At 41.4% G+C, this 15,619-nt stretch overlaps 1 protein-coding gene across 1 annotated transcript in view; it reads left to right on the forward strand.

Annotated features, from left to right (window-relative positions):
- Positions 1 to 3,462: 3,462 nt before the first annotated feature.
- The window catches only part of LOC145391626 (cytochrome P450 2L1-like), a 215,108-nt gene continuing 202,951 nt past the window's right edge, over positions 3,463 to 15,619 (forward strand). The window contains exons 1-2 of the mRNA XM_080266168.1: positions 3,463 to 3,589; positions 7,286 to 7,385. Of these exons, the coding sequence (XP_080122294.1) occupies positions 3,508 to 3,589; positions 7,286 to 7,385 (182 nt within the window). The 5' untranslated portion in view covers positions 3,463 to 3,507. The remainder of the gene's footprint in view (positions 3,590 to 7,285; positions 7,386 to 15,619) is intronic.

Consider the following 15,619-nt stretch of genomic DNA (forward strand, 5'->3'; position numbering starts at 1 on the left):
TAAGCCAACCTAATATTACAGAAGACTTGAGACCAACTAACCTTAAAGAGGAAAATTAAATGGCATAGAGGACACAAGTGCTCTTGAGCCCTTCGGACCCCTCGCATTTGCTCCTGCGGAGGGCTCTCGCGTTTATGTGCTGTTCGAGTGTAACGTTGGCACTTGGATTTTTTGCGGCTAACCAATTGATCGTGTTATTTGCAGCCTCGGGAATGGAACCCAGGTTGTCCGAACGCAAGTCCGAAGTACACACACAGACACACGGCTGCTGCTACAGTTTATTTTAGTTCTACCTCTGGGCAAAAAAAAATTACGGAAATCCTATGCCGGGCTCCGAGAGCAGCGTTTTTTGGTCAAAATGTGATAGCTCATTAAATATAGTAAAAGTTTTTCAATTGTGATGGGACCAAGTTTTTTTTAGATCAGCGATTTTTTTGCGATTTTTTTTTGCCAATTTTGGTGTGATTTGAATGTGTAGTTTCGGCTGCCCAAAACACACACACACACACACACACACACACACACACACACACACACACACACACACACACACACACACACACGGCTACTGCTATAATATATTAGAAGTGGTGAATATGGTACTGATGATCTTGGGATACATTTTCGCTTAGCTTCACAGCCAGGATAATGTATAATGCATTTCATGTGTGATGTACCGGTAGGGAAAGGTAACCTCAACGTTTGGCATTAGTTATAGAACACAGGTCAGGCATAATAATCGAAGCCTGCATGAGCGGAGAGAGAGAGAGAGAGAGAGAGAGAGAGAAGGAGAGAGAGAGAGAGACAGACAGACAGACAGGCAGACAGACAGACAGACAGAGACAGATAGAGAAACAGAGAGAGTTCACAAGGACTTCATAATCATCCTTAGTTGTTTTTCCCCTGGGAGGAGTGGCCCCAGGTCTTACGAATTACTGTTTGAGGGCTCACTACCTAATTATTACACAGTATAACAACAAGAATTATTGAAACTAGTGTAGTAGTGATATTTAATATTCTATTAAAGTATTCGTTCATTAAAACCATTGCAGATTGGACAGCATATAATGGAATCCTGATGGAAATACATCCATAATATAGCTGAATTAATAGGTGCATGTCGACGATATGAGTCAATATACTGTGCATGCTTCTTTTTGCATAATACTGGACACTTTAACATCTCATCCTCCCCCTTCACAGTCCCCAAATCCTTCCCCCTCTCCTTTACTCCTTTCCCACCCTCCGCCTGTGTGTGTGTGTGTGTGTGTGTGTGTGTGTGTGTGTGTGTGTTCATTGGAGTTAGTTCGTTGGGTGGGTGGGGTTACTGAGGTTGAGCTGGTGGGTATGGTAGTTCGGTGCATCGCCAAGGTGGGTGGGCAGTGGTGAAGGTGGGGAGAGGGTTGGATGTCGTGTGTGGAGTGGCCTGGGGTGAGTTGAAGGAGCAAATGGGTTCATGAGTGGATGTGTTTGGTGGACTGGGTGGGAGAATGACTGGATATGTGGGTGGTCGGGGAGGGGTCAGTAAGTTAGGGTTGGATGGGTTGAGTTTGGTGGATGAGTCGGGTTCGAATGGATGAATGGGATGGGAGAATTTATGGGGTGGATAAAATGGGTGGTTGGGCATGTGGATGGGCGGGTCGGTCGGTGAGAGGAGTGGGTGAATAGGATCGTTGGGTGAGCAGGGTGGGCCGGGGTGGAAGGGTGGGCCGGGGGGGAAGGGTGGGTGAGTGTTCAGGGAGAGGTGGGAGGGCTGTGTGGGTGGATGCGATGGATGGCATTGTTGGGTGAGCAGGGTGGTGGAATTGGTGGGTGGGAAAGATGGGTGGTTGGGGTCGAGGAGCAAGATAGGCCGTCGGAATGTATGGGCAGAGTGGGTCAGCGGGGTGAGTGGGCACTGTGGGTCGCCAGGGTGACTGAGACGATTTCGTGGCTGGGGTTCTCTGGGTGGGTGTTTGGGTTGGCTGGTTGGGTGGCTGGATGGGTTCGGGGTGAGTGAGTGAATGTGTTGAGTGACATTGTTGGGTGAGCTTCGTGGGTGGCATTCGTGGGTTGGCAGGGTAGATGGCCGGGATCAGTGGGCTGAGTGGGTCGCCCAGATGGCTGGGCAGGGTGAGTGGCCTGGGTGACGTTGGTGGGTTGTGTTGGATGGGTTGAGTGGGTAGGTGGGTGGATATGTCCCTCTCCTGATGACAAGGCAGGAGAGGGACTTATGTGGCAATAAAACTTGTTGCTCTTAACCTGGATTTTAGTACATCGCTTAGAACACGGATAAATATTTGGAAACCAAACCCTGTACAGTAGGGTCATTGTACTGAAATCTGCTAAAACTTCGATATAAGTACTTCTCATGGAACTGGAAATGGATATACGCACGTGATAGTACACCTAATAGTAGGACTGATGAAAGTAGCATTACATACGGCATGGTGTGAGAGTGAGGGAAGCTTCATATCTCCGATCCATCCGCCTATCAAATCAGTATTTTGGTGGGGGTAAGAAGGGGGAGCTGGGGGTAGACATGTGTATTAACCTGACCTCTAGTGGCAGATTGCCCTGTCCCCCTATTAATGTTTATGACTCCACATTAACACATTTATACTTACTTTCACCAATCTATTTTTTTTTTTTTTTTGCGAGAGATTTCTCATATTTTGTGATTTGTTTGTATTGTGTTTCTCTCACGGACAAGAAGTATATAACTGTGGCATAAGAGGCTTCCTGCTTTAGTGAGTTACACTGTTTTCCATACAATATCGTAATATTTTCTTGGATATCATGTACGACTCTCTGACGCCGTGTAAATTGCATTAATAATATTCAAGGGATTAGAAATAACCTGCTATGGATGATGTACGTGAAAACCCTCGAAGTGTACAACAATACTACCCCAGGTATGAGCAACTGCCCTCCTTTCTCCACTTTTTCCAAGATTCTTCCCGTTTGTGAACAAGTTACAAGTAGTTTCCATTAGAATTTTTCTCCATTATCCATTACACTGTCATGACACTTTTAAACATGTTTCTGCTACGTAGATATCCACTACACTGTCATGACACTTTTAAACATGTTTCTGCTACCTACGTAGTGGAGGATTTTTAAACTGGAGGCACTATATAAAAGATTCATGAACCAGTTCAGTACTGCTGAGCTTTAGTAAATTGAATACAATTGTCTGTTTGCAGTGAAAAATAATGTAAACTACTCTTGCTGAAGGGATGAACTGCGTCACTCTGACGAGGCATTATATATTTTGTTCTTGTTGTGTCAATATTTTTCCCTTATAACTCTAGGGGCTAAACAGAGCTTCGTTAACCCTTTCAGAACTGGAAGTCTTTCCTAAGTCTGGCCGTACCAAGAATAATATTATAATAAGTTATCGTAGAGAAGTGGACAGTAATAAAGACTGTCATTCCCTGTGTTCCATTATTTTCCTGTGTGGTGTTTCAGTGGTGGCGTAAAGGAAGCGGCAACACAAGACAAGACGGTGCAGGTGTGGTGCTGGAGATGTGGGTGGAGGTCGCGTTGCTGCTGCTGCTGCTCGTCATATTGAAGCAGCTGTTGAAGAAGCCAGAGGGGCTGCCACCAGGTATGTGTGTGTGTGTGTGTGTGTGTGTGTGTGTGTGTGTGTGTGTGTGTGAGAGAGAGAGAGAGAAAGAGAGAGAGCGAGATGGAGATGGGGGAGGGTACTCTTTCTGTGCCATCAGTATTGGTAGGATGTGTTGATAACTACTAAGTGGCAGGAACTAAGAGGAAGAAGGAAAGCGAGGATATAATTATCATGCACACTCTGTCAATGCTCTTGGTTTATTTTCATATGACAGAACTGACTTGCTCTTACAAGTTAAATACCAAATTGTAGTTACATGAAATTCGATGAGGTTAAGTTTTGTGGTAGGAATGAAATTTCTTGCTTAGTGGCCAAGAGTGCCTTCAGTCTGGCAACACTTGGCCATCAACTGAGCTGAAAGGAGTTGAGGATCTTTGTTAGAGGAAACTAATGCGCTATAGCAGTTCATACTAAACTCTGTCCTCTTTAACTTAACCTTAAATTACCAGATCGCCATTTAAACTAAACTGTAACAAAAGGTCAACACTAAAATATGATGCTGCACATGACGAAATGTTACGGAACAGTTGCAGGTCGATAGTATTGCTTTCTTCTGCAAATGTATTACAACAAAGATTAACATTTGGGTGTGATGCTGTTCACGGGGAAATGGTAGAACTTTAGTGTATAGCTGTACTACTGTCAATAATCTGACATTTAGAGAAGTAAAAGACGTTGCAAAAGGACGAAAATCTCCGCCAGGTTAAGGTGGACGTACTAAAATTTCAGTTCTGGTCAGAAGGTGAGATGAATCCAGGAATTCTCTGCACGGCAGTCCATTAATTTTTGCTGTGCATTAATTTTGTACTGCATGGTGTACGTGGTTGCTTGTTTGTTTGTGCGTTGCTCAGTTTTTGTACAGAAACTTCTGTTGATTCATTTCACTTCCTATTGGGTTGGACTGTGGACTACTGTCTATGGGGATTTGAAATATTAAGGAAGATAAGAAAAAAAGCTCAAGAATGGGAGAATTGTCAACGAAGAACCCGGTAGCATATTCCAGTTATCCATTCATTCATTATTCAAATCTTATTTCGGCTCCATTTCACAGTCCAAACGATACACATAAAAATATAATTCGTAGTACGAGTACTGTGGGATCGAGAGCATTCCGTCGACAGCAGAGTAAAAAAGGGTTGAATCTTTTTTATATGCATTTCCAAACAGTGCACAGCCTGCTCAGAGCATCGTATTACATCATTTATTTTTTTTTCTTTCCACAACTTGCATACATCTGTTATTAACACATTCACTTACCATACCCAACAATATAAGCCGACCACACATTCTTTTACTTCAGAGTGATTCTCATTAATTTTTCGTCGCCCTATTAATATCCATTCTCTCTGTGTAATTGTCCCGTCTAATCATGCCCAGTTCTACCCTATGATCCGTAGACTTCCTTACACCACATCTTTCACGAATCTCTGTCACCAGTGATAGAAAAGTGCAACGGCTCTGTTGATAACAAAGGATAGGAGACAACTACAGTATCTGGTATATGTTAAAGTCAGAGAGAATAAGGCAGAACCGGCTCCATCCTCTTTCACGAATCTCAGTCACTAATGATAGCAAAAAACAACAGCTTTGTTGAAAACAAAGGATAAGAGACAACTACGGTATTTGGTATATGTTAAAGTCAGAGAGAATAAGGCAGAACCCGCTCCATCCTCCGACACACACACACACACACACACACACACACACACACACACACACACACACACACACACACACACACACACAGAGGAAACCCTCAAGGTGAAACCCACGAGATAATGAGGCAAAATCCCAGTGAGTATATTAGTTGACAGTTTCTGATTGCTTTGCCATTGCAAAAGGTTTCAATAGCGCTGAACAGAATCGTCTCGTGTTTGCACGAATAGATTTAACAGATGCCGTTGTGCTGCATAGAACACATGAATATCTTGCTTTGTTTATCCCTTTTTCTTATTGAGCAGAACTTGATGAAGTCAAAATACTCAAGAGAACGACGTCACTGGAGGCCAAGAAGGAATGAATACATTATGATAAAGGTAGAATGGAAAATACCGATTGAAAAAAAAAAAAGTGTTGACATAGTAAAGCAATGATATAATGTGAAAAAAGTGCTTTCAGTGACCACCTTTGCATTCCACTTTTTTGTACTTTATGTTTAGGGCATGTCCTTCACTTTCCACGCTGAAGTACCATACTGGGGAGAACAGCCAATGGGTAGTGCAATATACCAAGCCTCTCTCTGTTAAGAAATATTTTCCAGCGGAAGAAAGTGGTATGTAAAAGTGGTGAAACATTAGGCACTCTTTTGCCACAGACTGTACTGTGTCTTGGAATCCGAAAGCAAAATATACATGGAAGGGAAGGAGTAAAAAAAAAAAAAAAAAAAAAAAAAAAAAAGCGGACGGGAGACTGGAGAAAACCGACCATAAAGAACACAAAACTGATGGAGGAGGTTGGTAATTTGATTCCAGAGCTGAAAAAAATGCGATTAATTTCTTGTTACAACTCTGTTTTTGCAGGATGGACGAAGAGAATGTAGAATTTAGTACTTCTCAGTAAATTAAGCACTTAAGAAATATTATCTTGGGCTTTTACATTTTAAGAAGGACCAGGACGAAAGAGTGCGAATCTTCCATTTCTTGCGTTACTCGAGCAAAAATTAACCCTGTTACAAGAGAAAACGGACTAAACCGAAAGTCTGTCAGTAAATCCGGCACCTCCCTGCTCTTTGTACAGTACCTCGTTCACCTTATATTGGCGGAGCATTTTGTCGTTTTTCAGCATATTTTCCCCCAACTTGGTGGCAAGTTAATATAATTCTGCGGCTCAACATCCTTTCCACAGCACTTCTTCGTGCCTAACACCATCCTCTTGTGTTGTACGCCTCATCTCAGTGGCAGATAAGATAATACTTCAGATCTAAATCATTTCCATAATTTCAGTTTGAATCCTTTCCACAGCACTTCTTCGTGACTGGGATAGTATCCTAATGTTAATATCATGTCACAGCTCATTGGTAAAATGAGACAATAGTACGGCTCTAAATGCTTTTCCTGCCATTTCTAGGCAACCAGGAGAGTATTCTTGAATTAAACTCTTGTTATATTTCAGTGACAGTCAGACAGTATATCGGTTCCAAATGCCTTCCACAAGTCTTCATTGTGATACGCATAATGTTTTAGTGTTAAACTCTTGCAGTGGTTCAGCATTCAAAGTAGAAAGAGCGTAGTTTTAGGACAAGATAAAGTCTTCCTTACGTGCCAGGAATGTGCTCCAAAATTATTCCATATTTTTTGGTACAAGTGAATATGTAAATGGGAGAATTCGATGATTCTCCTTTATTTTTAGCCTAGGGATGCAACTTTAACTCCTGGATGACAACGTATTTTCCGTTTTTTGCATTTTGCCCTCAGATGAATTTGTTTTCCTTTCGAGATACATTTTGAAATGAGAAGGCTGGAAACAGTCTCAGTTTATCCCTTCATAACCAGATGTGTCTCCTGGAGTTGAATAAAACGGTTTCGTGTAGTAAGAATAAACTCTGAAATACGCCACCGACATGAAGATGTTAAACGGGAGTCTCCTTGATTTTTTTTAACTTAAATTGCAAAAAGAGGACTTAAAACAGCAGCAAACAGCGTTAAATTACTTTAATTATATCTGATCATCCAACAGGACGATGGGGTCTACCGTTGTTTGGATACATCCCTCTCACCTCCAAGAATTTAGAGGAACAACTGGTTGATCTTCACAATCAGCATGGTGACGTGTATCTGTGAGTAAATACTTGATTCTTAACTACCTCTAATGTTATATTATTACACTGCGTCTCTTTTCTCCCGTCTCTCTAGCCTCGTCTGATCTTTACAAGCATCATAGGTACGTGCATGTGAGAATAGCCATTTCATTCTGCACAGTCTGGACTGGTTTACATATACCAAAAGAACAATCTCTCTCTCTCTCTCTCTCTCTGCAGTCTGTCTTCTCAGTGTATCTGAGATTTTTAGCAACTAAATTCTACAGTCACAGTTTATTTTGTAATTCTACAGTCACAAATTATCTTGTAATTCTACAGTCACAAATTATTTTGTAATCCTACAGTCAAAAATTATTTTGTAATTCTACAGTCACAAATTATTTTCTCATCTACACCCTTTTTTGTTTGTTTGATTGTTTTTTTTACCGTACCTCATTGCTGTATATTTTTGAGTAGCTAAGTCACTTTGTCCAGTATTAACGAATGGTTTTATACCACCCTTCCCTCGTTGGTTCCTTCTTCTTCTCTTTTCTGTCAGTAATTTCACCTCATCTACACAGAGAAACATTGTGACATGTCCATGAGTGGCCACTTAACACAGTCTTTATCGTGTTACTCCCTTGTGGATGGGGCTTTACACCTGATCAGATGTTTCCGACTAGCCACAAAATACTGTTGTGTATATATATCAACGGCTGAGGTAATCATATACAGAGAAATATTTTATGGCCAACCGGAAACGCCAGGTCAGGTGAAAAGCCCCATCTACAAGAGGGTTAATTTGACTCACATGGTCAAGTCCGGTACCCTGCCTATGAATTAGGCGTTTTGCATCCTTAGGATGCTGCCCGACTATATATATATTTCCTTCTTGCCTTATTTCACTCTTTCACCCCGGAGATGTGTTGAAATAGACACGAAAGCTTGGTGGTCCTCTACATTATATTTGCTACTTAGCCCCCCCCCCAACACACACACGCACACACAGATTATCCCCAAACATATCAAACGATACCCTAAACTTAGAGGAGTACAATAAAATTATGGAGAAGAGACAGATATTTAAGAAAGGTACGAGGAATTACAATCTTAACAAAGAAAAATCTACAAGTCAAAGAAATTAAAATAGATATACCTTCACAAGCAGAACTGATTACAATGAAGATCAACACATCTGACGGGAAATTAATTGTGGCAAATTTATACTTGCCACTCAAAACAAACACTTGGGAAACAGACGAATATGGAGACCTGGCAGAAAGTACAATTCAGAGTTACAGAACAGCACTACATCGAATGGAAGAGAAATCTTAAAGAATTATATTAATTAGAGAATTCAGTACAAATATAAATAGTAATACTCTGGATGTAAGAAGCCATGAAAGCTGTTGGGATCAAAAGCTCCTGGATCATGTGCAGGAGTTTCTCCTAACAGCATGTAACGGAAAACACCAGAAAAATAGGAATTGGCGATCCATCAGTACTAGATTTTGTATTTACTTTGTTAGAAAATAATATTGACAATATAATGTATCACCCTCCATTCGGCAAAAGCGACCAAGCAGTATTATATTATAACTTCAGGATTGCATATGACATAGTTACCAGTAATGAGAGTTACAAAAAGAGTATAAACTACAAAACGGGCAACTATCATGACCCGAAGAAATACTTCTTAGAAATAGATTAGGAAAGGAAGCTTAGACGACAAGATTTTTATCTGTCTATTGCCTTCCCATATGTGGTGACCGCAAACAAATCGCCTCCATGTCTCCCTGTTCCCGGCCATTTCACTGCCCTGCTCCCAGCTCACACCCTTCTCTCTCATATACTTCTCCACTCCATCCCTCCATCTCAACCTTGGCCTCCCCCTCCCTCTCCACCTTCACCTCTTTCACATAGACATTCCTCATCAGTCGCTTACTCTCCATCCTCTCCACATGGCCAAACCACCTCATTGTGTTTCTCTTAACGCATCCCATCACATCCACATCCACACCACAACGCTCCTTCACATCCTTATTTGTCAGTCTGTCTTTCCATGTGAATCCACATGCTCCTCTCAAACATCTCATTTCCACTGCTCTCACTCTTGACTTGTGTCCCTCCAGTAAGGTCCAAGCTTCACTTCTATACGTTAGAGTTGGTATCACAATACTTGCATGTAGTAACTTTTTCACTTCCATGCTCACTTCTCTGTTTCTTATCACTGCTTTCAAGGACCCAGTTACCTTTCTTCCTTGTTGTACCCTTTCAAGGACTTCACCCTCCAAACTTCCATCCTTACTCATCACACTACCCAGGTACTTACACGTACTCACATTTTCCATTTCCTAATCATCCAATCTCACTATACTTTCACTGACTTCACTTCTCTCTTCCTTACATTCACCTTTATATTCCGTTTCTTACACACTGTCCCAAACTCATCCACCAAGCTTTGCAGCTCCCAGTCGTCTTCACTTAACAACACAATATCATCTGCAAACAACAGTACAGGGAGTTTCCAAACACTGCCCTCTCTCAGTAGGTCCACTCCAACATCCACTGCCCTATCTTATATCTCTTTTATAATCTCATCCATGCACAGATTGAACAACCATGGAGACATGGCACATCCCTGTTTCAATCCAACCTTCAAACAGAAAAATTCACTCTGTTCACTATCCACCTCCACTGCAGTCTTAGCACCCTCAGACATACTCTTCACAGCATTCAACAACTTTCCATTGTTACGGAACAGAGAGAGATAATGAACACTTCAAGTTAGAATACTAAAATCACTACTGTCCTGCAAAGTTCCAGGTTCAAAACAAAAGACTTAGGTAAAATTACAAGTTAAAGTTTAATGCTCAAACTAACAACTAAACATTCAGGACCCATAAGGATAATGTAATGGCAAAACAGGTTACATATATGATTAACTGCAATAGCCTCTATTAACATGAATTAGCAAGAGCAAATTTATCTAAGTCAGCCCTGATAAAATGAGAAAACCGGATAATGCTCAGTTAATGCAAGATATATTATTACAGATACAAAATATTATTAACAATGGCTGACATCAAAAACTCCACATGAATCACAAAAACCTCACCAGGCCCACGAATTAACACCTTATGCTATACAGTACAAGAAAAAAATGTAACAACACTTATACTCAAATTACACAGCACCTAGATGGTTGGAGACTTCCTGAGCACTCACAAAAATAATAACAACTGTACAGGGGAGGACAGAGATGTGAACAAAATGAGGAGTAGATCTGAGTGGCAATTAATGTAGAGACTGAGCTCATTATATAGGGGCCAGCAGAGCTTGATACAACTTGTAAGAAGGATGCGCAAATGAAGCCATAGGGGACAAAGAGTTGACACTCCTGCTCTGAACAACAGAAAGAACGACTTACTCTACTATAAGGGAGGAGAAGGGAGAAGTGAGGTAGAACACGGAAACTTGGTCACTATGGAAGCCACGAGGCGAATCGTGATCAAACATGCAGCATACTGTAAGTTAGAATTATACAAAGGATGATGAAATCATAGGCTATGTAGCACCTCCCCACAAAAAAAAAGAAAATTACAAAGGAAATTTCTTATTACTCTAAAACAATCTGTCTAAAGTCTAGATAAGCAATATGCAATAACATTTTCTTTCCCCTTGACATGTTGTATGTCTAATGAATACTCCTGAAGAAGTAGACTCCATCTTGTCAATCTCTGATTTTTATCTTTAAACTTACTAAGGAATTTCAGTGGGTTATGATCGGTATAAATGACTATGGGGTCAAAACCAGAACACAAATAAAATGAAAAATGCTGTAAACCCAAAATCAAGGCCAAAAGCTCTTTCTCAATAGTTGAGTAGTTCTTTTGAGGTGGAGTGAACTTCTTACTGTAATAAGATACAGGGTGTTCAATACCCTGACAATTCCTCTTGCAACAAAACAGCCCCAGCTCCTGTATCACTTGCGTCAACAGCCATCTTAAAAGGCTTAGCAAAATTTGGAGTAGCGAGCACTGGCTGACTTAATAGGATAGCTTTAAGTTTGCTGAAAGAGGATTCACAGTTATCGGTCCAGACAAATTTAACTCCCTTTTTCAGTAGGTCTGTAAGTGGTGATACAAGAATTGAAAAGTTAAGAACAAATCTCCTGTAATAACCTACCATTCCCAAAAATCTTTGTAGCTCTTTCCTACTTTTAGGTCTGGGAAGATCACTTATAACCTGAACCTTAGCTGCTGGTGGTGCAACGTGTCCATCACCAATTACGTACCCAAGGTACTGAACTTTAGCTTGACCAAACTCACACTTTGACAAATTAGCTACAAGATTAGCCTGAACCAAACGCTCAAGAAATTTACTGACATGGCATAGGTGATCTTTCCAGTTGTCACTGAAGATTAATACATCATCAATATAAACAACACACCCTGCCAAACCCTCTGTTACAACATTCATGAGCTTCTGAAAAGTGGCTGGTGCATTCTTCATACCATATGGCATTACAGAACATGTAAAAGTCTTTCCTAGTGTTACAAAACATGAGATCTCCCTAGCACGTTCAGTCATAGGTACTTGCCAGTATCCCTTTAACAAATCAAACTTACTTATGTACCTATGCAATCTTCCACGCGAGGTAGAGGGTAAGTGTCTGTTTTGGTTATCTGATTAACACGTCTGTAGTCGATGCAAAGCCGCTGTGACCCACCTGGCTTAGGGACTAGAGTGTCAGGAGAACTCCACTCGCTCTGACAGGGCTCAATCATCTTGTGGTCCAACTGGTAGCTGGGCTCCTTCTGGATGAGAGGAACTTTCACTGGGTTCACACGGTAAGGAGGCAATTTAATTGGCTTTGCGTCTCCAACATCGACATCATGCATCAACACAGTGGTTCTTCCTGGAGTGGCATGGAACACTTGCGGGTACTCCTGCAGTAATGCCGAAAATTCCTGCCTTTCCTCGGGAGCTAGATGAGAAAGCTTAGTCTGGAGATCATTCATGATATCAGGATTCTTTCCCAAACTATCACTCAGGCTCATGCTGCATGGGAGAACTTCACTTGCAGACTCGGGTGGAACTGCTACAGTGCAGACTGGGTTATTTTCGTCCCGCCTGTGATATAACTTTAGCATGTTGATGTGACAAAGTTGCTTGTTCTTTCTACGATCTGGTGTGGCGATGACATAGTTGACATCACTGAATTTCTTCTCCACGAAATAAGGACCACTAAACTTGGCATGAAGAGGTTGCCCATGCACCGGTAGCAGAATCAAAACCTGATCTCCTGGCTGAAAGTGGCGTAACCTGGACTTCATATCATACCAAGTCTTCATCTTCTCCTGAGCAGCTCCTAAATTCTCTCTCGCCAGCTGTAAAGCAGTGGACAGCCGTTCTTTGAACGTCATCACATACTCCAGCAGGTTGACGTCATCTTACTCCAACAGCCAGCATTCCTTCAGTAGCTTAAGGGGTCCTCTTACTTCATGGCCAAACAGTAGTTCAAAGGGTGAGAAGCCCAGTGATTCACTTGGAGATTCTCTTGCGGCAAATACAACGAATGGAAGACCTTTATCCCAGTCTTTCTGATGTTCCAAACAGTATTTCTTGCGCATCGATTAGAGTGTTTGATGATATCTCTCCAACGCTCCTTGGGTTTGGGGATGGTAAGCTGAAGACGTGATCTGGGTGATGCCCAACTCTTTCAGAGACTGCTTGAAAACATTTGACATGAAATTACTTCCCCGGTCTGACTGTACCTCCTTGGGCAGACCAAACTTGGTGAAGAACCCTAGCATTTCCTTAACCACGTTCTTTGCTGAGACATTTCTAAGTGGAATGGCTTCAGGATAACGAGTAGCCATATCAATCAGGGTCAACACATAAGAAAATCCTGAAGAAGTCTTAGGAAGAGGGCCCACAATATCCACCAACACACGGGTGAATGGCGCCTCAAAAGGAGGAATGGGAACTAGAGGTGAAACCTTTTTGGTCTGATTACACTTCCCCACAACTTGACAGGTGTGACAAGACTTACAATACCAGGAAACATCTCTGAAGATACCCGGCCAGTAGAAGTGTTTCAAAATGCGTGCCACAGTCTTCCTCACTCCAAGGTGTCCTGCCAGACTGGAATCATGAGCTACTCTAATGATATCCTGCCTACAAACACGGATGACAACTTGATGTACAACCTCCCATTCACAGTCGGCTGATGCTGTTGGGGGTCTCCACTTCCTCATAAGTACTCCTAACTTTATATAATAACAAGTAGAAGCACCAGCTGACTCTTCCTCACTGCAACCAGAGTTAGCTAGACCTTTCAACTCAGGGTCAGCAACCTGCAACTCAACCAATTCTTGACGAGACAAATTGTCAACACTACGGGGTACTGCCTTATCTGGTGAGTGGTCCAAATTAGCAAGAAAAGTGTCAGCTAGGATAACATCATCATCATCATTATCCTCTAAGTCACCAGTAACTTTAGACTTAGCCCTAGTGACAGCACATGCAGAGAACACATCAGGGATATTACAATCCTGGGTCGCAGTCACTGGTTCACTAGACAACTGAGGAGCTGGACACACTTGACTTCCACCAATATCATTTCCAAGTAAGAAAGTTACACCTGACATTGGGAGTGTCTCAACCAACCCAACCATAACGGAACCATTAACAAAACCAGACTCTAAATTCACTCTGCACAGAGGGACAGAGAAGTAATTATTCCCTACACCTTGTAAGATTACAGTTTCATCAGAGGAATTAACATTAGAGCCTAGAACACTGGTCAGCATAAGGGATTGGCAAGCACCTGTATCACGATATATTTTAACTGATTTCCTGTCATTACTGTCCAGAGGACTGACAAAACCATCAGACAGGAAATTAGCACATGAACTCTTGAGAGTGTCACCCACGTTACTGCTCAAAAGAGGAGCTTCATCATGAGAATTTAATTTACCCCTCAAAGCAGGTTCAGTTAACTCGGTTAAAGAATTCTGGGAACTCTCAAGGGTGGACACTAGACCAATTGACTGAATATTTAAAGACTCCTTTTTGTTCACATCACGCTGTCTCCTGAAACAATTCTCCGTAGTATGACCAAGCTTACTACAATAAGTACATTTACTTTTCTGATATCTAGAGGTGGAGCTGGTATTTACTTCCTGAGAAACATCATCTTAATTCTCTTTCCTGTTACCTGTACTCTGAGTAGAGGCAACGTACTTACTCTCAGCTTTCCTTTTTTCTTTAGAATATCTCTTGTGAGTGAAAACATATTCATCAGCTAAAACAGCAGCATCATACAAATTATCTATTCTTTTCTCATCAAGATATAGGCTTACATCTTTATTAATACACCTTTTGAAGTCCTCCAGGAAAATCATCTGCTTAAATTTATCAAAATCAGAATTTACATTCTTAGAATTTAACCACTGCTCTAACAGATCTTCTTTGATTTTTGCATACTCAATATGGGATTGCTTATCTTGCTTATAAGTTGTCCTAAATTTTACTCTATAGGCTTCAGGAACAAGCTCATAGGCCTTAAGAATCAAGCTCTTAACTACATCATAATTATCAGATTGATCCTGAGGCAAAGATGCATAAGTTACTTGAGCTTTACCGGTGAGAACAGTTTGAAGGAGTACTGGCCAATACTTTTTGGGCCAATTAAAACCTGTAGCTACCTTCTCAAACAACTGAAAATACTTTGTTAAATCAGATTCATTAAAAGGAGGGACAAGTTTAACATTTTTAGCCACATCAGAATCATCAGAGCTAGATGATCCAGTTCCACCTTGTTTCATGCGATATTCATGGTCTGCCTGAATCCTAGCAAGTTCAATTTGTGCCTGAGCCCTTGCCTGTGCCTCCTGAATACGAGCCTGACACTCAGCCTCCTTAGCCTCAGCCTCCTTAGCACGGGCCTGAAACTCAGCCTCCTTAGCACGAGCCTCCTGCAGGGCTAGCTGTAACTTAGCTATTTCAATCTGCGTTTGCTCATCTGGAGGAGTTACATTAAACAAGCTTTCATTAATCATGTCAATAATTTAATCTTTAGAATGATGAGAGCGAACAGCAATTCCCAATTGTTGAGCAACAAGCTTAAGTTCATTCTTTGTTCTGTTTTCTACATCACACACTGTTTGCACATTTGACAAAAAATCTTTGGCTTCATCAAGAGTAGTAATAGTAGACATCATGAATAAATCACAGTCACAAAAATATCAAGCAATATCCTTATG

This window comes from Coenobita brevimanus, chromosome 2 (genome assembly GCF_032717465.1).
Source record: "Coenobita brevimanus isolate Jiangsu-jjx chromosome 2, ASM3271746v2, whole genome shotgun sequence".
Taxonomy (NCBI): Eukaryota; Metazoa; Arthropoda; class Malacostraca; order Decapoda; family Coenobitidae; genus Coenobita; species Coenobita brevimanus.